General features: G+C 44.5%; 1 protein-coding gene across 1 annotated transcript in view; it reads right to left on the bottom strand.

Annotated features, from left to right (window-relative positions):
- The window catches only part of VAT1L (vesicle amine transport 1 like), a 147,360-nt gene that overhangs the window by 80,585 nt on the left and 43,593 nt on the right, over positions 1–23,182 (bottom strand). The window contains exon 4 of the mRNA XM_077890919.1: positions 4,259–4,401. Coding sequence (XP_077747045.1) covers positions 4,259–4,401 — 143 coding nt within the window. The remainder of the gene's footprint in view (positions 1–4,258; positions 4,402–23,182) is intronic.

Genomic DNA, 23,182 nt, shown 5'->3' with positions numbered 1-23,182 from the left:
AATCAATTATAAGTCCAACCAATGAATCGGACGGAATGGGACTCAGTTGCATCTATTTCCAATGCTCCAGGCCCCACAAGAAGTAGCCTTGGAACAGGGCCTCCTTTACTCAAGCTCACACTGAAAAGCACCTTAGCAGCTCTTTTTAATGGAATAATCATGAAAATCACAAGCAGAGCTAGGTGACTCCTCGGAAGCTCAGAGGCTATCCTCATTTCTTGGCACCTCCCCAATCCCTGGGGGTGTCGGCCTCGCCTGTGTGTGCATAATCATAATCACACAAAAGCAGACAGGATGAGGGCTTTCTCCTGCTGCCACAAATCTCTGCAGATTCAAAAAAGCAAACACAAAGAGCCTCGGTTCAGAGATTCTCTGAGCCAAATTCAGCAGCAAGACATTTTGGAAATGCTGATCCAAGGTTTTCCAAACCCTGCCCCTCCCTCCTGGATCCCTAAAAAACTATTGCCCCTTTATTGTGAATGCCATCACTTTGCTTCCCACCCACACGGGTGAGTGAAGAATTTCTCCTGAGCAGTGCTAGGTCCAATAGGGCTATTACTGGGAGAGAAGCCCTTGACTTTGCCAGGAAATTAATCCCCCTTTAACTTTCATCTCCAGCTGATTCTCTGGCTCTCCACTCAGTGCTTCTCTTTCTGAATTCCTTTTTCTCTGAGAATTCATCTGTGCCATAGCTTTAACCATCACCTCCAAGCTCATGATGGAGGGATGAGGCCATTTCAGGGTGCCCGGCACACTGCCTGGTGCACAGCAGGCTTCTCCCAGAGGGTCCAGCACAGTGTCTGGTGCACATAAGGCCAAGTGCAATTCCACACACACATAGCAGCCTTCTCCCGGAGGGCTGTGCACAGTACCCAGTGCACAAGAGGCTTTCCAAAGGGTGCTGAGCACAGTGCCTGGCACAGAGTAGGCTTCCTAGTGAATGTGTACAATTACTTAGCAATACCATCTCTAGGAATCCATTCCTGATCATGGTCTCTGTTCTCTCCAGGTGATTAGATTCCCCTTGATTTCCACCATCTCAGTTTCTTTATCTGTAAAATGAGGAACTTTCCCCTCGCAGGACTGAGAAGCATGCACCATGGTCCAGTCGTATGGGTCAGCAGAGGGAGAGGAGGCCAGCAGAGCCTGGTGCTATGATCTGCCTTGCCTGTGCCCACTCGCCTTGCTGGGATTCATTCTCCACCTCCCTCTACCTGCTGAAATGTGTCCCATCCATCAGGCTCCCTGTCGGGGGCTGCCCACCTTGGTGCTCTCTCTCTATCTTTCTTTACTTTTGAAGTCCTTACAGCCAGATGCACATGACTCAAAGCTTCTAATTCTTCTACTCGGTTTTGAGCATAGTCAAACAGAGAAGAGGCTAGTGACATAAAGGTTAGGTCTATATTACAAATAATCTCCCCCTGCCACTCCATGTCTGGCTGAAGGCTGAGAACGTGTTCAAAAGAAGATTACCAGTTGACTGGCTTACAAAATACTTTCCGTCTCAAGAAATCTTATATTGTTATTTTTTCCCTAGCCTATCACCACAGAACACTATAACAAACAATATCCGCAGTCAAAAACCAAAGAGAAATCACTCTACATTCTGCTCCTATTGCATATTAGTGGTTGGATGTTTTTTTTTTTTCCCACTTTCCTTTCTTTTTTCTTTTCTTTTTTTTTTTTTTTTTTTTTTTGTCTTCATGAGCCAAGAATTTATACAAAGCTGTGATCACACTGTAGCTGGAATTTGGCATTCTGCTTTTTTCCCCACTCAATATGCTACCGTGGGTATTTTTTCATTTTGTCACAGAATCTTCATAATTATCTTTTTTTTTTAAGGGCTGCATAATACTCAAGCGTGTGGGTGTAGCATAATGCACTGAACTGTTTCCCTCCCGTTGATAATGGAGGCTCGTTCTGAAATCTCACCATTACAGACAATGCTACAATTCATCCCGTTGGTATATGCTGAGCACCTACCATGCAGAAGTGGTGCTTGGCTCTGCAACAGCTCCGAGTACCTGTTGCTTTTATGTTCTTCTGGATTCTTTCCTGAGAGAGGGTTGGTGGGAACCTATCTGTGGCTTCCTAGTCATTTTTAATGGAATCCTCGGTTCTCTGCTTAATAACATAAGAAATCACTGGAAGTCGCTTTTGAAAGAAGATGGTGGCTAAGTGGGTCTCAGATGCTGTCATCTCCGGCTCTTCTGACATCAGCATGAATCACTGACTCAGGCTAGCAAGGTGGCAGGCTGACGACAGTGAAGGGTTGAGGGGGCTAGGAAATTCTCCAGGGAAAACAGGGAAGGCAGGAGCTCTCTGGTTATGCATTGTCACTTTTTTTCTTTTAAAAGAATGGCCACCTCGTGACCCTCTTTGCCCATTACTTCCTATATCCTACTACCTTCAGTGGCTCTGGTCTCCTTTCAGATTCTTGAATTTACCAAGTCATTTCTTTTCTTTTTTTAATTTTTATTTATTTATTCATGAGAGACACAGAGAGAGGCAGAGACATAGGCAGAGGGAGAAACGGACCCACCACGAGGAGCCCGATGTGGGACTCGATCCCAGGACCCCAGGATCACAACCAAGCCAAAGGCAGATGTGCAGCCACAGAGCCACCCAGGCGCCTCTACCAAGTCATTCCTAACCCTAGGCCTTAGCACATCCAATTCCACTTGGTCAGAAATGCTGTTCCTTTGTCCAGTTTCTCCTCCTTTAATGCTCAGTCTGAACCTCACTCTTTGATGTCTGATCTGCTGCCTCCATGTATCCACCAGCACCTTGCATTTCTCCACCAGAGCACATACCAAAAGTGAAAATCAATACATTTTAAAAATACTGGTTTTTATCCCTCTTCCCCAAGTAGACTCAAAGCTCCATGAAGAAAGTGACTCTCGAGGTGTTTGTTTGTTTGTTTTGCCAAATCTTCTGCCCTAGCACAGCACCTGGCCCATCACAGACACCTTGTATTAAGTAGGTCAGGGTATGAATGAGGAAAGGATGCTTGCAAAATTATCATTTAAGGGATTAAAGGCAAAGACTGCTGGAGGGACAGTGACAGTTCATTTTCCAGATCACAGCTTGAGAGATGCAAGTTACAAGAAGGAAGAGCTACCCAATGGTTAGGAAAGTAGGCCAAGGTCTAGCCTGGAAGCCTTGAAAACATGCCTGCAATGTCTAGACGTCTGAGAAACAGGTGGCAAACTTCTAATATTTGGTCTGGAAGCTCTTTTTTCATGTCCCATCGGAAATGTTGGTACAACCTTAAATTCTGTGCAAATCTCTACATTTAACATTTAAAAACAAATCTGAAAATCCAGGCCATCAGAAGACTCTCCTTTCCAAAAAGCTCCCCATAATTCACCTAGTCTGGTCTATTGCCTTACACAACCAGATCTCCCATCTTCTCAGTCCCTCAATTTGGAGAAAGTTGCTTCTTTATTATAATGCTAGTCAGACAACTGAATTTCTTTGTATCTTACAATTTAGTGCTGGGAAATGAAAAGACCACAACCACAGCTCTGAGACATCTCTGAATCCCCTCAGGAGCTGCTTAGCAGAACCTGAGCATCAGCCTCCACCCGCTCTGAGCAGCAGCAGGGGTGTGACGCACAAATCATCTCAAAGATCAGCTGGGCTTTCCACCTGATTCCCTGTGTTGACATGCACGGGCCAGAGTCAATAGCTTCAGGATCGCAGGTGGAGCACGGGTCAGGTTATAAACCAGCATTCCCCAGCTTGGGTCTGCAACCACCAGCAACCCGATTTCCCACCTCCCAGTCCTTCTCTACACGAAACTCAACTCTGATCATGTCACCACTTTGTGCTCCGGGGGCTCTCAGTCACACAGGGGTTGTTCTCTTACATGAGTGAGAGATAAACTTCTCTATGTTAAGGCCCTGTTATAGCTGCTATCATAATTTAGCTAAATTATGCAAGCTTAGCATGTTATCAACTGCACGGTTTCTCAGTTTTATCCTCTCAGAATAGGGGCATTATAATAGGGCTGCTGAGAATTAAATGAGAGCATAGATGTGAAGTATTCAGTACAGAGCTAATAATACTATGGCCCCATTATATCCTTACTATTATTGCTATCACTATTATTTTTATCAGCCCTCCTCTAAACAAGTGCTATTGTTCTTTAAGAAAGAGAAGAGCAAAAAAAAAAAAAAAAAAAAAAAGAAAAAAAAAGAAAAAAGAAAGAGAAGAGCAAGGAACAACCTGGTGCTCTTTAGAGCAAACACCTTACCTTTTCACTTCTTGCACATAGTCTGCATTTCTGTCAAAGAGGTGGGTCATGGAGTCTTTGATTGCTTCATGCTTGAAAGTAGAAGCTGTTCCAAAGACAGTCACATTGGGGATAGTGGAACACAGCTGAGCCACAGCTTGGCCCTGGAAGTGAAATGCAATAGACAAGTCACGCAGGACAGTTATCATCCAACAGCCAGTCTTGCTGGTTTAGAGCAGGGTTTCCCAACCTTGCCACTGCTGACCTTTTTAAGGCTGGATAAGTCCTTATTGCAGGGGGCTAAGTTGGGCATTGTAAAATGTTTCACAGCGTCTCTCACCTCTGACCTGCCAGGTGCCAGTTTGGTTTTGATAACTCAAAATGTCTCCAGACCTTTCAAAATGTCCCCTTGGTTGATGACTACTGGTATAGAGGAAAGTCAGGGTGAGCCAGCAAAACCCTAGTACTTAACCATCTTAACAACTATTATTTTATCACACTGAGCCTTAGGTTCCTTACCTATAAATTAGCAATAATGGTACCTACTCCACAGAGATCTTGGGAGATGTCTTAGCCTGGATCCCCCAGAAGCAGATCCTGAGGCAAGGATTTGAGAGTAAATACTTCATCTGGAATATGGACCACAGGAAATACAAGTGTTTCGAGACAGAAAGAGGAGGCAGCCAATAAAGGGTGTGCTATCAAGTCAATACCCACCATGGGTAGGTAGAACTCAGTCCCTTTGAGGAATTTCCTGAGCATGTGTAGAATATATCTCAGAGTTATCCCAAAACACATGGTGGGGGAGGCTGAAGTATTTATTCCCCAAATTTCCATCTGATATCACTCGAGGGTTGTTCCTGTAGCGTTAACTCCTAGATACGCCTGGCTTGTCCTCTTGGGCCAAGCATGTCCCCACAGCCAGACAGATGCCTTAAGTAAGCAACCTTCAGCCATGTTGAGTGCAGAGAAGATATGAGGACAGCATCTGCTATGGGGTGTGTTAAATGAGGCAATATGCAACACAGGTCAAGCACCTGGCACAAAACATGACACTTAATATAAGGTACCTAAAAACTCTTCATCATCTTCACCTTTTTGTGGCTGAGATGTCCAGGCATATAAAGAAAAGGTGAATGCATGAAGTTTAAATATTGAATGGTCTAAGAGAAATCACAAACGTATTTAGGAAGGGGTGTTTTTGTTCATATCCTTTTTCAGTGTGGTCAGAAATGTAAGCCATCAGACAAAACACTGTGATCATGTGAATTCGAAAACCTTCCAGTAAAATCCAATGTGCTGGTAATGAAGGTGCATTCTAAAACCAAGTACTCAAAAAAAAAAAAAATTAAAACCAAGTACTCTTTCCAGTCTTCCAAGTGCCATCCTGAGGAGGCAGGAATTATTCTACCAAAGTCACCTGTGATATTAACTTCTGCCTATCACCTCATTACGTGCCTTCATGTTGGTGGACTAAATCAGGTTGGCAGCTCTATTTTTGGAAATATTATTCTCTCTAACACTGGCAGTGAAAGGCAACATTGACAGAATCCTGGAATGTCAGAGTTAGAAGATCATCCAATTACCCCCTCCCCATCATTGTTTCACAGATGAGGGAAAGGTTAAGTTGACCCAGTTCTTCAGAGGCAGATCAAGATGTGAAGCAAGGTCTCCTAACTTCTGGTTCTTGCCATTTTCTGTAATGCCGTGCCGTCTACTTATTTTGACATTTTAAGTTAAGCAGACTTTGAAGTTGCTGCCTAAAATAGACTTGGAGGTCAACATTTCAGAACATGGGCATGAACCTAAGACTCCAGTCAGGCTATCATTTTCTGTTCTAAGAATACCTTTGATATTTGGTTAATATTTTCTTTCATCACTTGATTTTAGAGAACAAAGAGGGAACTATCCTTCTTGGTGACTGGAAATATCGGCAACCAATGCAGCAGTCCTCTAAAATTCAACAGGGCTGGAGCTAACCTCGTTTGTCCTGGGATGAGAGATTAGAATGAGTTCCAATATCTGTGTGGTCCGTCCTGCCCACTGTCCTTAGGCCACCATGACATCCACTCAACTACTTTTTCAAATTCCCATTATGTACTGGTCACACAGTGCTATGGGTGGATGCAGGAGTGTCAGAAATGAGTAACACACCTCAATCTCTGTTCTCTGGTCCCAGGTCCCCCACCGAGTCTTAGATTCCTGTACTGAATGACCACTTTGGTGCCTGTCCCCACCTGGCTATCCAAAACAACACTTCAAATTCAACTCATCCAAAATATAACTCTTGGCTATCTCCAAATGAGTTTCTCCTCATATTGCTTTGCTGGAGCAGTTGTAACAAAATACCACAGACTAAGGAGCTTACACAACAGAAATGTGTTTCATAGTTCTGGAGGCTAGAAGTCCAGAATCAAGGTGTTGGCAGGATTGGTTCCTTCCGATGGCTGTGAGACTGGTCTCGTCCAGGCCTCTCTCCTTGGTTTGTAAACGGCTGTCTTCTCCCTAGGCCTCTGCACCTGGTCCTCCCTCTATGCCAACCTGTGTCCAAATTTCCCCTTCTTGTAAGGACACCAGTCCTATTGGGTTAGGACTCATCCTCATTTAAAGTTGATTACCTCTATAAAGACCACAGTGCTAGAAGGGGACACCTTTTGAGATATTGGAGGTTAGAACTTCAACATATGAATGGGGGGTGCACAATTCAACTCATAATATTCTTCTTACTGCATTTCCTGCCTCAGTGGATGAAACTGTGCCATTCACCTATCCCTAGACTAAAGTCAGGAATCCTGGGGTCACCTGACTTTTCTTCTTCCTTCAGCCCACATCCAGCTAAGGTATCATTTCTACTCAGATCTTCGTGACTATCACTTCTTATTCTGGAATAATAAGAATAGGAATAAGAATAAGGAAGTTCTTATTGTTGAACTTCCTCGCCTGGATAATGACAAGGCCCTTCTGGCTGGTCTAGCTGTTTCCATGTGTACTTCACACTGTGGACAGTGATTTTTCTCAAACAAAACATTGAGCATCTCACTATTTGTCTCAAAGCTTCCCAAAGCCTACCATGGCTTTTAGAATGAAAAGTACACCCTTAAGTTTCTCCCACAGGCTAGTGCTCTGGATCTGACCCAGTCTACCTCATTAACATGCCGTCCCTCCACTTTTCCAGTGTCTGCTCCCTGACAAACATGGTGCTCTATCCACCGCTGGTTAACATTCGCCATGATCCCAGTGCTGTGCGACCCTCATTCCATGATGTTCTCAGAATGAACCCTTAACCTGATTTTGCTGAGGAGACAGAGGTTAGACACCAGGTCCAAGGCCAGTAGGGTAAGATGGTAGACCCTGATCTGCTGTAATCATCAGCTGAGCAAGCTTGAGTAACATATCAGTTCTCCTGGTCATTCATTTTAATATGCAGAGTGTAAGGCTATATATATCCTAAGGTTTTTGTGGGACTATTTGACATAACGCATCCAAGGACTTAGATTCAGTGAATGCTCAGTATTTGCTATTACTACTACTATGAATACTAGTATTATTTTTCTTGCTATTATTATGTCAGTGGTATCTGACAGTATGTCAGCAAATCTACTGTCCTACTCTCCTGGATGTATCATGCCATTTTAATTTTGACACTAGTTCCTTACATGCTGTCCCCTACCTACCATGCTTGTCCTTCCACTTTCTTCTTCAGACCATAGCCACTCCCCCTTAGGGGAGCTCCTTTTCTAGAAATCCTTCCCAAGCAGTCACTTGCTTCTTTTTGTGCCACGATAGACCTGTGGTTCTTTCCTCCAGGACAGCGGCCACCGTGGCCCTCTGGGGCTGCTAAGGGACCCATCTGTGAGTCCCATGAGACCAGGGACCATGCCATATCTGACTCTGTACCCCAGTGTCCAGGGAAGAGCTTGCCACATAACAGGTGTTACTTAGTAACACTTGTCGAATGGATGTATGAGAAGCTACAGGAATGTGACGTAATGGGGAGCCCCCTCATAATTTTGCAGATTGCCATGTCCTTTACTATTGCATACTAGGTGTAAAGCACAGACTCATTTAACGTGTCTAACATCTGACTAGAGCAGAACTTGATCATTTCCATTTTCAAGAAAAAGATACATGTGGTAGCAAAGTGAGATGATGTAAGTAACTGACTTATGTATTTATATAATTATGTAGCAGATTATATGAGTATTTTATATAGTATAAAATACAGAAATATATAAATATTATATAATATGTATCACTAGAAGAATATATAATTCGTATTATATACACATATACACATGTAAGTAGTAATATCTGGTATATAATATATAATTAGTGTAATGTTACATGGTCATAATATGAGTAGCACAACCTGCAAGTATTACATAGAATATTATATCATAACTTGTATCACTATATAAATAATACTGGGTGGAAAACCAAATTCAGTGGACATCTGCTTGTACCGCCTTCGGTGTTGAGCTCTCTATTAACTCACTAAGGCAATGAGAAGCCCTTGCAAGATCCTCAGTGATCTAAAGTAAATAATACTCAGCATTCTGTACTGAAGTAGAATGTGTGCTTTCGCTCACATTTACAGAAAATCTGTATTCTCTCCCTTCTCCGACTCCCAAGGTGAGTGCCGGATCAGCATCTAATTTATCCTTGTTTCTCCCACGTGCCCAGAAAATAGCATGGGCTCAATAAACATTTGTGGAAGACGGAATGAATTTTCAATAAAAAGGATTTTGCAATTTACCTACAGACCCAGAACATAAAATGAACAAGGCAATCCATTCTCCCAGCAACAGCAGCAAATGAAGCTTTGCACGTACTTGTTTTTAATTGATTTTCCTGTCCCTCTTTGGAATGTAAGAATTCTGCAGCGAGCCTCTGCTTCTCTGCCCTATGGCCAGCAAGACAGCAAGTACAGCAGCTGACGTTCCCTTTGCCTCGCCATATGCCAGGCACTGCGCTTAAGTGCTGTGTTAAATCCTCAAACCACTTTGAGAGTAAATGCTTTTATTTCCCTTTTGTACCTGAAAATGGGGATCTAGATGGAGACAGGAACTTGTCCAAGGTCATATGGCTTGTAAGTGATGAGGCTGAGGGTCAAATTCAGGTCTCCCCGACTCCAAAGCCACTCTGCTATTAGTCTTCTTTTCCATCCAGCTAAGCACTCAAGTTGCTGACATGGAACCGAAATCTTAGAGAAAACCATGGGTGCTTGGCATCAGTCTGGAAGGCTTCCCTGAGTCACTTTTTAGATAGCTCTGTCTCAGGTTCATGTGGGTGAGTGGATTTCAACTAGCTCAATCCTAATTCCAGGGCTGTCGGGAAACAGAGCACAACTATGAGAAATCCAGGGACAGTTGTTACAAGGGAGCTGTTTGGGGTCACGGAAATCTCTTATCAACAGACTGAGGTTCAAAGCTAAATCCTATTCCAAAAAACCCAGACAAATGAGTCCAGGGGTAAATGCATCTATATCAAAGGCTTAGTACACTGTCTGGTACATACTAAGTATTCAACAAATGGCATTTTTTAGCTATCACTGTTCTGGAATTAGGACTGAGCTTAGTAGAAATTCCAGTTACCCCTTCAATGAGAATTTAGGATAGATGATCCTGTCAGTGCACTGATATTCATAAATCAGCATCACAGACTCAGCTAAGTAGGATGCAAAGAATGGATGGCTTTCTCTAGAACACAAATAACATCTTCCTCCTCAGACTTGTTTTCATCATATACCCAAACTCTATGCTTAGTCTTTCCTAAGTGCCACCCCCCTTTCTCACCACAGGACCTTTGCACATGAAGTTTCCATTGCTTTGAATCCTTTTTCCCTGTCTTTTCTCCTGGATGGGTCTAGTCATCCTTTGAATCTTGGCCCATCTGGTACTTCACTGAGTCATTCATTCCATCATTGAGGTTATTTATTTACTTACTTACTTACTTATTGAGATATACATATGTGTGTGTGTGTGTGTGTGTGTGATAGTGCCCAGTGGTCATCCCATCAATGGTCATCCCATCCTCAGTGTCCATCACCTAGTTACCCCAACCCCTCACCCACCTTCCCTTCTGCAACCTTTTGTTCATTTCCCAGAGTTAGGAGTCTCTCATGGTTTGTTTCCTTCTCTAATTTTTCCCACTCAGTTCCCCTCCTTTCCCTTATACTCCCTTTCGCTATTTCTTATATTCCCCATATGAGTGAAACCATATGATGATTGCCCTTTCCTGATTGACTTGTTTCACTCAGCATAATAGCCTCTACGGTTATTTAATATGTGCCTCTAATAGGTTAGACATTATGAGAGGTGCTGGAAAGATAAAGGTGAGCAAGTTATATATTGTCCCTGTCATCTTGGAGCTTGCATCCTTGTAGAGGCAAGCATGTTAATAAAATAAGCATGCAATTAAAAGTACAGTTATACACCTAAAGCAGGAGGCTGAGAATACCAGTTTCAAACCCTGAACCACTGGGATAAGACCACATTGGTGGTACACTATGGTTTTTTTCAAATGTACAGAAAACGAGAGCCATGTACTAAAATGAACATGTGGGGGAAAGAATAGATAAGATGGACACTAGACTTGGTTTCTATATCCTCTCCGGTCCTAAGATTTCTAGCACACACCAACCAGTTCTTCAGCTGCTAAAGAAAATCTTTTTGAAGAAGCCTCCCAAAGAGAATGCACGTTTGCTCATTACCCGAAGTCTGATGAAAAATGTAACTTTCTATGGCTAACTTGACCATTTCTGAGATCATTTTAAAAACAGGATTACGTTTATCTCTTCCAAAAGTCGCTTTCACTTTTTAAACAGCTCATGTAAACCACCGAGCACTCATGTAGAGCCAAAGAATGGAAAAGAATTAGCAAAGTGAGCTCGTGAAAGTACCTAGAAGATTCCTTGGGTAAATGATGAGGAAAGATTGTTTTCTTCCAAAGAATTGTCAGTTTACCTTTTCATCTTCATCAGTGCATAGAGGCACTTAGACCGAGAGAGCTAACTGAACGTTCTCACATCTTGTGCATTGGGTTCCTGAGCCGGCCTTATGCTTTTCATATGACAGTACACATTCCCACGTTGGGATTTAGACACAAGTTTTGAAACGTTTATTTCAGAGCGGTGCTGTCATTTGCTGTTCAACAATTCACTTGACTCAATTGTTATAAGGGGAGGATTTTCAAATCCCACTGTGGGGGCTGATCCGCGTGACCTGTCATCAAAGGCAGCAAAGAATATTCTATGTTCTCACCGAGTACACTCTAAGAATCAGTCAGGTTTCTTTTTCTTTCTTATTTGCACTGCAAACCTGTTGTTCTGCACACGATACTCCCTTTAACATACATGTGCAGAGAATTTCAATAGCAAGGAGCTTCAGTGACTCCTGGCTGAAGGACCAGAGAAAAGGAGGAATCAATTGCTCGAGATAGAAGTATGGAAACTTTTCTTTTTAATCCAAGAAAGCAGTAGACACATTCCAGGGAAGACCTGGTAGATAAAATCTTTATTTCCTGCTTATATTTATTATATACATTAGTGCTTCTCAGTATGTGGTGCTGAAACTAGCGACCCCAACATCACGTAGACTCTTGTTAGAAAGCTCCACCACCCTGCAGGGACGCCAGGGTGGCTCAGTCTGTTAAGCGTCTGCCTTTGGCTTGGGTCATGATCCCAGGGTCCTGGGATGGAGCTCCACATTGGGCTCCCTGCTCATAGGGGAGTCTGCTTCTCCTTCTCCCTCTGCACCTCCCCCAACTCCTCTCTCTCTCTCTCTCTCTCTCTCAAATAAATAAATGAAATCTTAAAAAAAAAAAAAAACAACTTCAACCTAGACTACAGAATCAGAAATTCAGGGAGTGAGGCCTGAGAATCTGAGTTTTAACAAGCTTTCCAGAAGATTCTACTGCAGCTCACATTGAGAACCACTGATATAGATCATCTTTAATGGCACACATTCTATTCCACATAATTTAGGCACTAAGGCCCCTATGGTGCTCAGGATATCTTAATATCAGATACTTCATTTAAAACCAAGGTGGGGCTTTATTATTAATGTATTATTGTATTAATGTATTTTATGTACATTGTATACATTATGTATACAATGTATTAATTGTATTAATGTATTATTAATACATCTTCATTGTATAGAGTAAATATTTATAGTATGCATAATTCTAACATGCAGCCCTTGCTGCAGTCCAGCGCTCTATAAAGTATCCCTTCTACCAATTTGGTCAATGATGGCATCATAGCAACCCTCTTTTCCTAGTTGGGGTTGACATCACAGCCCATGAGTTTACGATGTGGGATCCTATAGATCAAGGCATGACTAACACGATCTTCTGTGAATCAGAGGTGCAAGAAGAGAAAATAAGTCACCATCGCATTAGCAGGGTCTGAAGTTCTGGACACTTGGAGAAATTCAGCCTCCTTGCTCCCCAGGCCTCAGCTTTGCTGTCCATCATCCAGGTTTTCCAAGCCATTCACAGCTCTGCCCATCAGATGACTGCAAAGGTGAATATTTAACCTTTTCCCCTGCTCATACGGCACTGAGCTCATCCCAGAGGCACTCAGATGAGAAGCAGGAAGGCAGCAGTGAAGAGTATGGGTTTACTCATTCAACTTCATCTGCATGGAGTTTGCTATATGCCAGGCCGCGTCTATATGCTCTCTACAAACACAGGCCATTTGACTGCACCGTGGCCTCCTAGAGGCTAAATACTATTGCATCCTCATTTTCTAGATGAAAGAACTGAGGCACAGAGTAGTTATGTAAATGCTTACAGTCACACAGCGATACCAGAGACGAGAACTGACCCACACTGTCTGGCTCCAGGACAGTAATGACTCTGAAGGCCAAGGGGAGAGAACGAAGGGGAACTGTCTCATACTGGCTAGCAACTCTTTGTCGAGCCCTGAAGGCACTTCCTACACCTCATTTTACCTCCCGACATCATATTCCCGTCATGAAGACAGGCTCAGAAATGGAAGCTCAGAAAGATCAGTGAATGCACTCAAGGTGATCCTGCCAGTAATTGGAAACTGAGGTTCCAAAAGTATGTACTAGCAACTGGAAGTGATGGGATTTAGACCCAAGCCTCCTTGTCACTCGGCCTGAGTTCTTTGTTCTGGACCTCAATAGAACACAGATGAGACACATCAGGGGTTGCGGAACAAGCTAAAGTTCCTGAATCCCACACCTGATTCAGTCCTGCAGTCACCACCTAACCTGGCTGAGCTTCTGATTCCTCTTATTTAAGTCAGGGATGATAATGTCTACTTCATGAGGTCTACTTCATGTGGGACAAAGGAGACAACATAAGTAATGTGATTCCCCAGGGATGACCCAGAGCAGGTGCTCAATAAGCGAGTTATCTCCCATTGCCCTCTGAAGCTACCTCTTCTGAGAAGACCTCCTGGAGATCCCCAGAAGGGTTAATATCTCCTGCTTTGCCCCAAACTCACACACATCACTATTCAACCATCTTTTACTCTGTTCTATGATTCTTCTCTCTCCTCACCTCCCGGCTCCCTTCTTCCTTTCTCCTCTTCCTTCACCTCTGTCTCTCTTCCTTTTGTTTTTTTTTAAAGGTTTTATTTATTTATTCATGAGACACTCACACACACACACACACACAGAGAGAGAGGCAGAGACACAGGCAGAGAGAGAAGCAGGCTCCATGCAGGGAACCCAACGTGGGACTCGATCCCCGGTCTCCAGGATCACACCCTGGGCGGAAGGCAGGCACTAAACTGCTGAGCCACCCAGGCTGCCTGCCCTCTCTCTTCCTTTTGAAAAAAATCTTTCTTTTTGTATCTCCCACCGGGTGTCAACTCCTTAAGGGAAGGACCATATCTTATTCCCCTCTTTATCTAGAGTATTGAGCCCACTGCTTAGTTCTCAGTGACTGTGTTATTGACTGTAGGAAACAGCAGTAAACAGAAATTTGGAGAACAAATAGCAAAGGTCAGAGAGGACTCTCGAGGTCAGAGGGCAGTCCAGGGCTGAGCCTGGGGATGCAAACCCTTCTCTGCTTTATCCCTTGGTTGATGGGGACAGAGTCCACCCCACACCCACTTGGTAGTTACAACTTTACACTGATGAGGGAACTTAAGTGCCTTCCAAGAGTAGATATTTTCTGGTTTTTCTTTTCCACCATCCATATGGAGTGGGGAGAAAGGTGAGATGAGGGAGGGATAGGGAAAGAATGTTAGGGTCAGGCAGGTGTGGGCTTAGAAATATATTTCTCGCAGAGCCACCAGAGCCTTGTCACAGTTGGCTCACAGCCTTCATTCCTCCTTGCCCAGTGTTTGGCAGATGCTGCTCTCCCACCCGTGCACACCTGCCAGTAGAGGCCTGCTTCTGAGAATCTGGTCACCTATGGGGACAGAGGGATGTGTTCATGAAGGGACTTGGCAAGAATGACTCCCACACCAGGCATGAGCCCAGCTCCCCACCTGATGCCTGAAACCCTCAGTCTTATCACAGCTGGTATCCTAAGGACTGTGCATCACCAAGCAGCAGGCATCTTGGGGACTAAGAGCAGGAGGGAGGTGACTTTTGCTTTTCCAAAGTTCCTCCTAGGAGATGGTCCCATGAACACAGGGTCCAACTGGGATGATGCCCTGGTGGCAACTCGGCCTTCTGCTCTGATCGAGAAGGAGGCCAGTCTGGTATCACTTCATGGTGTGTTTGAGGGTCCAACAACATGGTGCATTTTTGAGCAAAAAGGAAGGGTAGCCCCAAGATGGGTCGAGGGAGACACAGATATGGGGTCATAGAAAAATAGATTATATGAGCCCTCCCCCCTTCCAAACAAGACCCAAAGTAGGGTGGCTCCAAAGGGAGCCCTGGACACACAGGAGCAGAAATGCTGAGTCCTGAGGTACCTGCGTGACTCTTGATTTCAGCTCCGGTCATGATCTCAGAGTCATGAGATAGAGCCCCATGTTGGCCCCGCACTGGGACTGGAGCCTGCTCAAGATTCCCTCTCTCCCTCTTCTTCTGCCCCCCTCACCCCTAAAAAAATACTGAGTCCTAATCCTCCTGCCATTTCAGCTTGAGTTGCTCATAATAGCAGGAAGGGCCAGAACACAGGACTTCATGTAGGACATCTCTGCAGTCCCACATGAAGCAGCTCAGCATGTTGGGAGAGAAGAATAGGGACTTTAAAAAAAAAAATGGAATGAGATTAAAAGAGAAAAGCTCCACATATTTAATATATACATTTTCATGAACTTAATGCATATATCCCATAAAACTCTCACAATAAATAATGCCACCAACTCAACCGGCACCTCTAAAATCTCCTCCTTCCCTCTTTCTCTTTTTTGGTGATAACATTTAAGATAAGGTCTACCCTCTCCACAAACTTTTAAGTATTCAGCACAGTATCATTAACTAGAGGCTCTGTGCTGTGCAGGAAATCACTAGGACTCATTCATCTCACATAACTGAAACCACACACCCTTTGATACCTCTCCGCCCCACCTCCTCCAGCCCCTGGCAACCAGCATTCTACTCTCTGCTTTTGTGACTTTTAGGTTCCTCTTCTAAGTGTGATCATGTAGGTTTTGTTCCTCTGGGTCTGGCTTATCTCCTGTAGTATAACGTCCTTCAGGTTCATCCATGGGGTAGCAAAGGGCAGAAGCTCCTTCTTTCTAAAGGCTGTAAGATGCTCTCTCGTGTGTGTCTATACCATATTGTGCTTATCCATTCATCTGTTGAAGGACATTCGGGTTGTTTCCGTGTCTTTGTGATTGTAAATAATACTGCAACGAACATAGGAGTGCAAACATCTCCCTGAGATCTTGATTTCAGTTCTTTGAGACGGATAACCAGAAGTGGAATTGCCGGATCCTACAGTAGTTCTATTTTTAATTTTTTGAGGAGCCTCCATAGTGTTTTCCATAATGGTTGTACCAATTTGCATTCCTCCCTACAGTGCACAAGTGTTCCTTTTTATTCACATCCTTGCCAACACCGACCTTTTGTTTTTTGAGAGCAGCCATCCTAGCAGGTGAGTATCTCATTGCGATTTTCATTTGCATTTCCTTGACGGTGAGTGGTGACCGAGCACCATTTGAGTCAGCGAAACCTGAATCTTGATGTACCACTGACAGGCTGTGTGAGTTTGGACAGATACTCCATCTCTCTGAGCTGCAGTGTCTCGTCTATAAAATGGAGAATGAGCCAACTATGCAAAGCGTTGGTGAGCTGCAGACTAGAATGCTTAGTGCCAAGCAGATAGTAAATTTTAGGGCCCTTCTGTTCTTCCCACATGCTATGCTGCTGCATGCTATGCTATGATCTTCAGCCCACTAGTTCCAGGCTATACAGCCTATTCTCAGGCGCTCTGGGATTTATGATTGTCAACGACAGGACAGGTAGCTGGGTTGGAAGGGTTTGATTTATGGCCACCGCTCCCCACTCCCCCACCAATTGGCAGACTTAGCTGTGAGCCCTGGCAACTGGAATGTGGGCATCTGTATCGTAAATTTTTCAAATTTCCCGTAAATTACATGAAGTTTTGGCACCTTAAAAAATCTTTCTGGCTAGGGAGACTGTCCTTCTCTAGGTTAGCCAGTCTTAGAAATAAAAGAGGGCTCAGTTGGGAGTATGCCACTGATATCAAACTGACTAATTCAGAGCCAGACCTCCTCCACCTGGTCCATATACTCCAAGAGGCAATACTCCTCTGCCTGGATCACCCCAGGGCCAGATACAGGCAAACAGAAACCATCTCTGTAACCCAGACCCCACACTGAAATTATTCAAACTAGCCAATCCTAAACTGCCCACGCTGCCCTGTCTTGCTTTTCCCCAGAAACCCTAATAGAGACCATTGCTTAAGTGCATGCACCACTGCTGTCTTCTGCCTCCTGACCACCCTGGTATCTTTCCCTTGTGGTCCTGCGTGCCTCCATGTCTTTAGGACCTACGAGTATAATAAACTGTTTTCCTGACCCTCGCCTCTGTCTCCTGTTGTGGCCACATCTGACTGACCATCTACTAAAACTATACAAAACAGCATCCCTCTTTCGTCCCAGGAGTCGAGCGTTTTTGTGCAGTGTACAACCTGCCCAACTACACAAGGGGACTCTACTATCCAGCCCTCATGGGGATCATGTCAAGTCTTGCATCTCTCATCAGTACCACTTTCCGACTGATGGAAACCACGGGTGGCCATAGGCCAACCCCTAGTTCACAGACTCCCACATTGCCTGAGATTTGGACTCCAGGAACCACGTGACTGGAACGCTAGCCAGGGAGCCAGTCCAGCCCACCAGATGGCAAAATCTCCTTCATGGGGCTCTAAATCATGGTGGGGCAGAACCACTTCCAGGCTGGCTGCCTTCCATGCAGTGCATCTGGATAAATTTCCTGGATGATTACATTTGCATGGTGGGATGCCGGATTCACATTTCCAGCCAAATTACAATTTGTACCCACAGTTTGGAGCTGTGGTTTTGATAAATGCATCTATTTCAACCAAAACCTTGTTAGATAGAGTGATCATAGAATTTCTTGTCTAAATTGGGAGACTCTTCGCGAGTGAAGAGGGATACTATTATTAATTTTTCCCATCCAATAGGTATTAACTGGAAGTGTCGTGGGTGGATTGGGTCACCACTATTGGAGTGGCCACCCTAATAGTAAGTCAAGGAAATTCAAGGTGGCCAGGAGAGGAGAGCAAAGGTGCAGGAATCTATGGGATTTGGAGTTTGATCCTTGGATCTACTACTCATCACTTGAGGGACAATGGGCCACTTATTCTGAATGGACAGCTTATCTTTAACATTGGGGTAATGTTTCCTACCTCACAGGGTTGGCATGAGTGTTAAATAAACATATATAGAAAAGCTCTGCACAGGGTCGAGCACAAAGAGGGGCTTAGGAGGTATAAGCTTGCATGCCCTACTCCCCATCTACTACATTGCTTGCATCCCAACTGCAGAGTTTTTTTTTTAAGATTTATTCATTTATTTATGAGATACACACAGAGAGAGGCAGAAACGTAGGCAGAGGGAGAAGCAGGTTCCCTCCAAGGAACCTGATACAGGATTCGATCCCAGGACTCCAGGATGATGACCTGAGCTAAAGGCAGACGCTCAACCACTGGGCCACCCAGGGACACCCAACTGCAGAGATTTGGGAAGACAGATGCATCAGTGCCTGGCAGGGTCTGCTCTCACTCGGATGATGCTTTCCACACCTCAGTGACCTGCCTGCCTGCCTTTCCCTGAGTGTCCCTGTTCGTTGAAGACACCTCATTAACCAGACCTCGGGACAGGAACAGGAGCCTGACCTACTGCTACAATCAACAGCTTCACTGGAAAACAACTTCCCCAGGCATGAAATACCCAAACTCTCAAAGCGCTGCTCTCCCCTGCCTGCCCTCGGAGATCACACACCAAGGCTCTTTCTGTAGCTTCAAACCCCTCGGCTGAGGTTCTGAACCTGACACTGCAGAGCCTGTCTGGGCATGGGGTGGCATCGGATGCCTCTGGATAAGAGCACGTTTCATCTTCAGGCCTGTGGGGAAGCGAGGTGCAGAGGCCAGTCTCCAGATGGGAATTCCCAGGGGGATGTTTAGCCCAATTCCCCGAATGCTTTCGGCCTCTCCATCCTCAGACCCACTCTCTCTAAAGAGCAGCTCACTTCCCAATGCCTTGTCCTGCTGTCTCAAATCAACAGCAAACTTTCAAAGTTAACCAACTTTCTTTGTAAAGAGAACAAGTGTAATATTAGTCCACTCTTGATACTGTTTCTCAAGCCCTCTCTCTTGTTTACAGTGACGCCACCAGGTCCAACACTATGTCTTTAACAGCCTCTATCAGGACCCCACCTACCTTTGCATAGCACCAGGCACATGGAAGGGGTTCATAAAAATGTGGGAATGAATGAACAGAAGAAAATCTCTTCACATCTCTTCCTTCTCTGGCACATCTCAGTAAGGTGGCATCCTGCTCCTTTCACGGTTTGCTTTTCACAGTCCTACAAATCTTACATTTACCTGTTGTACCATTCAGCACATAAATCAGTGTGCTATGCTCTATACATACTTAATTTGTGCCGTGCACTGAACTGGGTTCTGGGAATACTAGCAGCAGGCAGCAGGTTCTGGACACAGATTGCCTCTGGAATAGCCCTGGCTGTGCTTACTAGCCATCTGGAATTGGGTGAGTCACGTGAGCTTTGAGAACGGTAGTTTCCACACATGTACATGGTAATGGTGCCCGCCTCTCAGAGGGTGTGAGGAGCGACAGATGTGATCCTGTAAAGGGCTGGGCATCCTGCCTGCACCAGCTAAATTATGGTTAAGGACATGGACTCCTCCTCCATTTCTCCAGCAAAGACTCTCACCAGGCAATCACGCACGGTGGGACAAAGAGGGAGGACCACGAAGTGTTGAAAGCCTACATTTGGAGTCTTCAAGACCTAAAGATGTTATGGGGTCCCTGCTCTCTACCCACACACCTGGTGCAGAAAGCCTGACTCAGCTCCCGCTATGTGCTTCTGGGATGCAAACCGATGAGATGGGAATGGAGAATGAATGGCCTCCCCGGTTAGCCCATCCTGTTTGGGGCCAACTCTATGGTTCTGAAGGTCTCATTTACATTGTGCTGTGGGAAGCCTCCCTGTAGATTTTGCTCCCAGAGGGCATGGCACACAACACATCTGGAGGTCTCATAGCCCATATTACTACTCTGTTGATAGTCCTAACATCATTCCTACATCCCGAATCCTTTTTTTCCAGCCTGTGTCCAATCACTTCAGTTCTTGTCACTGACAAACAGAACTATGTCCAGTGGACAATATAGAATGGAAACCCTCTTAAATGTGGCATGCTGGGACCATCTCCCTCCACTTGAGCATTGGCAGTTCTAGATATTTCTGTGTTCACAGCCTACTTTTGTATAACAGAACTTGAATAGATCAAGAAGATGAGAAGAGCACCAAAAAAGTAGGGTGAAATTCCATCGCTACTCACGATCACCGTGTAGCAGTATCTCACAGTCTCTGCAAAGGCAACACAGTCATCCCACGGTCTGTGGGTTTTGCCACCCGATTTTAGAACTGCTTAGTGGCTGATCAGGCTCTCTTTATAGGTCCGCATAAGACAATGGTCTTGCATGGCCCAGTAAATAGGTATTTTTCTTTCGATAACCATATCATTTAACCTCATTTTGACACACAGCAAGTAGTATCACATGATATGCTGCATCCTAGAGCCCTCTCAAGTCCACACTCTGGTGGGCAGGCAGGATATGGATATGCCTCCTCAGTTATAGCAAAAGCATGCACGTGGGTCCTTATTGCCACTTTTGTGGCACTGCTGGTACAGTATACGAGCAACCCAATTCGAGGATCACAGGTTTGTATGGGGGACAGAAGCATGGGGAAGCATGGGGGGACATGGGGGAAGCATGGGGGACAGAGGGAGAGATAGGTCGTTTGGCTTTTGTCTCCTTCCTCCCTGCCCTCACATATCCACTGCTTCTAGGCCACTAAATATTTATAGGTTGCAATCAACAAAGGCACTGAAGGTAAACCATTCACAGTTTCTGAGTTTCCTGTCTGCTTCCTCATTCCCAAAGAGCTCCTGGCAAGATTGAAGCTATTATTTCCCCAAGCACAGCACAAAACTCTGAACATCTTAGTAAGCTCTTCTGATATATGGGAGGATGAAATGCCACATTTTGCAGTGGAAGGATCTATTCTGATTTCCACTAAGCTCTTTAAAAAGTATTATTATGAAAGCAACACATGTTCATGCCCATGGTAAAGAATAAAATGTGGAAAATACAGGAAACTGTAAAAATGCCAACCACAATGTCGTATCTCAGAGATAAATACTCTACATAATCTGGCTCATTTTGTGCCAATAGCTTTGCAACATGTAGACATCAATATTTGATTGTCCACAGAATTGGAATCACACTGAATATACCACTGTGTAGCCTGATTATTGTTTTCTTTCTAAGCTTATATTGTAAGCGTTTTCGTGGGTCATGAAAAATTCTTTAACACCATCATTTTGAATGGCCGGGGAATCTTTTATTATGTAGATCTATTATAATTTCTCTTAACCAACCCCTGTCTTACAGGAAATTATAATGCCACAGTTTTATAAGCCATATTTCAGGGAATATCTTTGTACATAGATCTTTGACTTTTAGTTTCAGAAAGCAGAGACTAAATCCGTTTTATCGGCTGCTGTATATTTTGTGTCGAGCACATTGTTGGACAAAGTGTGGATGCTCAATGTTTCAATACAGACTGGGTCCCTGTTTGACGAACTCTGAATCTTTCTTTAGAAGATATTGCCAGTAGATAGCACAGTGTCATGTATTTTAAATGGCAACCCTACCAGTATGAAATTTCAAGGTCAAAAGCTTAGCAGAGTTCCAAAGAGAAGACTGGAAGGCAAAGCGGGAATTCCAGACTCTGTGACCCACAGAGTGATAAAACAGAGCCCGCCAAGAGCCGTTTCTGCTTTGAGAATACATTTTGGTTTTGGTAAATCAAACATGGTCACTAGTTTAATGGCTTACAAGCTATATTAAGTAATGAAACTGCCTCCATATTGTTCACAATTTGATGAAAACATACTCATTTATTAATTCTACATACTTAATAAATGTACCTTCCTCTGTGTAATTAAAAATCTCATTATCATTGCACAGATGCCGTCTGCCTGGAACAGGTGAAGCTCATCAGTTTAATTCGATCAAACAATCACCATGCGCCCACTCCATCCTGGATCCTGTGTTATGTGCTAGAAACACAGCAGTGCTTAAGACTCACTCTGCCCTCAAGAAGATCCGTCTAGACAGGAAGACCCATAGACAGTTGTGGCATGCTAGGTCTTGGCATTTGGAGGTAGTTAATACATATCTGTTGGATGGATGGATGGATGGATGGATGGATAGATGGATGGATGGAGGCTGGTGAGAGCAATATCAGTAAAACAATGCTGAAGGTATAGAGATGAGAACGTAGGAAAGGCTTCCAAGAGGAAGTAACATTTACTTGATGGATGGGAATTTGCCAGGCAGAGGAATAAAGGGAACTAGCAAAGGCTGTCGGGTTGAAAAGTATATGGTCACAAGGGGAAGATGGAGAGATGGGCATGTCAGAAGATATGAGGGTTGGTCAGGGCCGGGGGATGATGGGATGAGGGATGCTTGAGTTACTTTTGGCTGACCATGAATGGCTTATTCAGATGGTTTGTGACCCCGCCCCCCAAAGCAGCCCCTAAGATGAAGATCTATGTGCATGTAATTTACTTAGGAATCCCAAAGATGGGATGAAGGAGTAAGATGAGGGTGTGGGATAGAGAAGCAGGGGAGGGAGAGAAGCCCATCAAATGGTGGGCCTGGGTACACAGCTGGACATATCCCTTGGGGGCGGGGAGGGCTTGTGAGAGACCATGCAGATAGTGCTGATGCTCATCCTCCCACCACAGGGTGGAAGCTCAGGAATCTGGCCCCCAACCCCCTCGCTCATGTTGTGGGAGGTTCCCAGCCTGCCCATGGAAGGGCCAAGTGCAAGCCAGGAAATGACCTCAGTGAGTGCTGGCACGAACCAGGAGGGGTGGGCGTCTGGGCGCCTGCCACAAAGCCCAGTGGGTAGCAGCCTAGATGCCAGCAAGCCAACTCTGATGAGGCGGGGAAAACAGGCCCTTTCCAGTGACTTGGTACCATCAGCAATTCCTGCCTGGGGGAGGTTTGGTGTTTCCTGAAGCCCACAATGAGCTTCTTTTGCCTCCTTGTCTCTGCTCAAATGTCCCTCACTCAGTGAGGTCATCTTTGAAGATTCAATCTGCATCTTTTTTCTTCTTTATTCTTAATGCTAGCACCTTGATCCTTTATTTATATTTGTATATATACACATATATAGAAAACATGTACCCATGTATTTGTTA

This window comes from Canis aureus, chromosome 3 (genome assembly GCF_053574225.1).
Source record: "Canis aureus isolate CA01 chromosome 3, VMU_Caureus_v.1.0, whole genome shotgun sequence".
NCBI classification, from domain to species: Eukaryota; Metazoa; Chordata; class Mammalia; order Carnivora; family Canidae; genus Canis; species Canis aureus.
The sequence above is the reverse complement of the archived record's forward strand: the minus strand, read 5'-3'. Positions and strand labels throughout refer to the sequence as shown.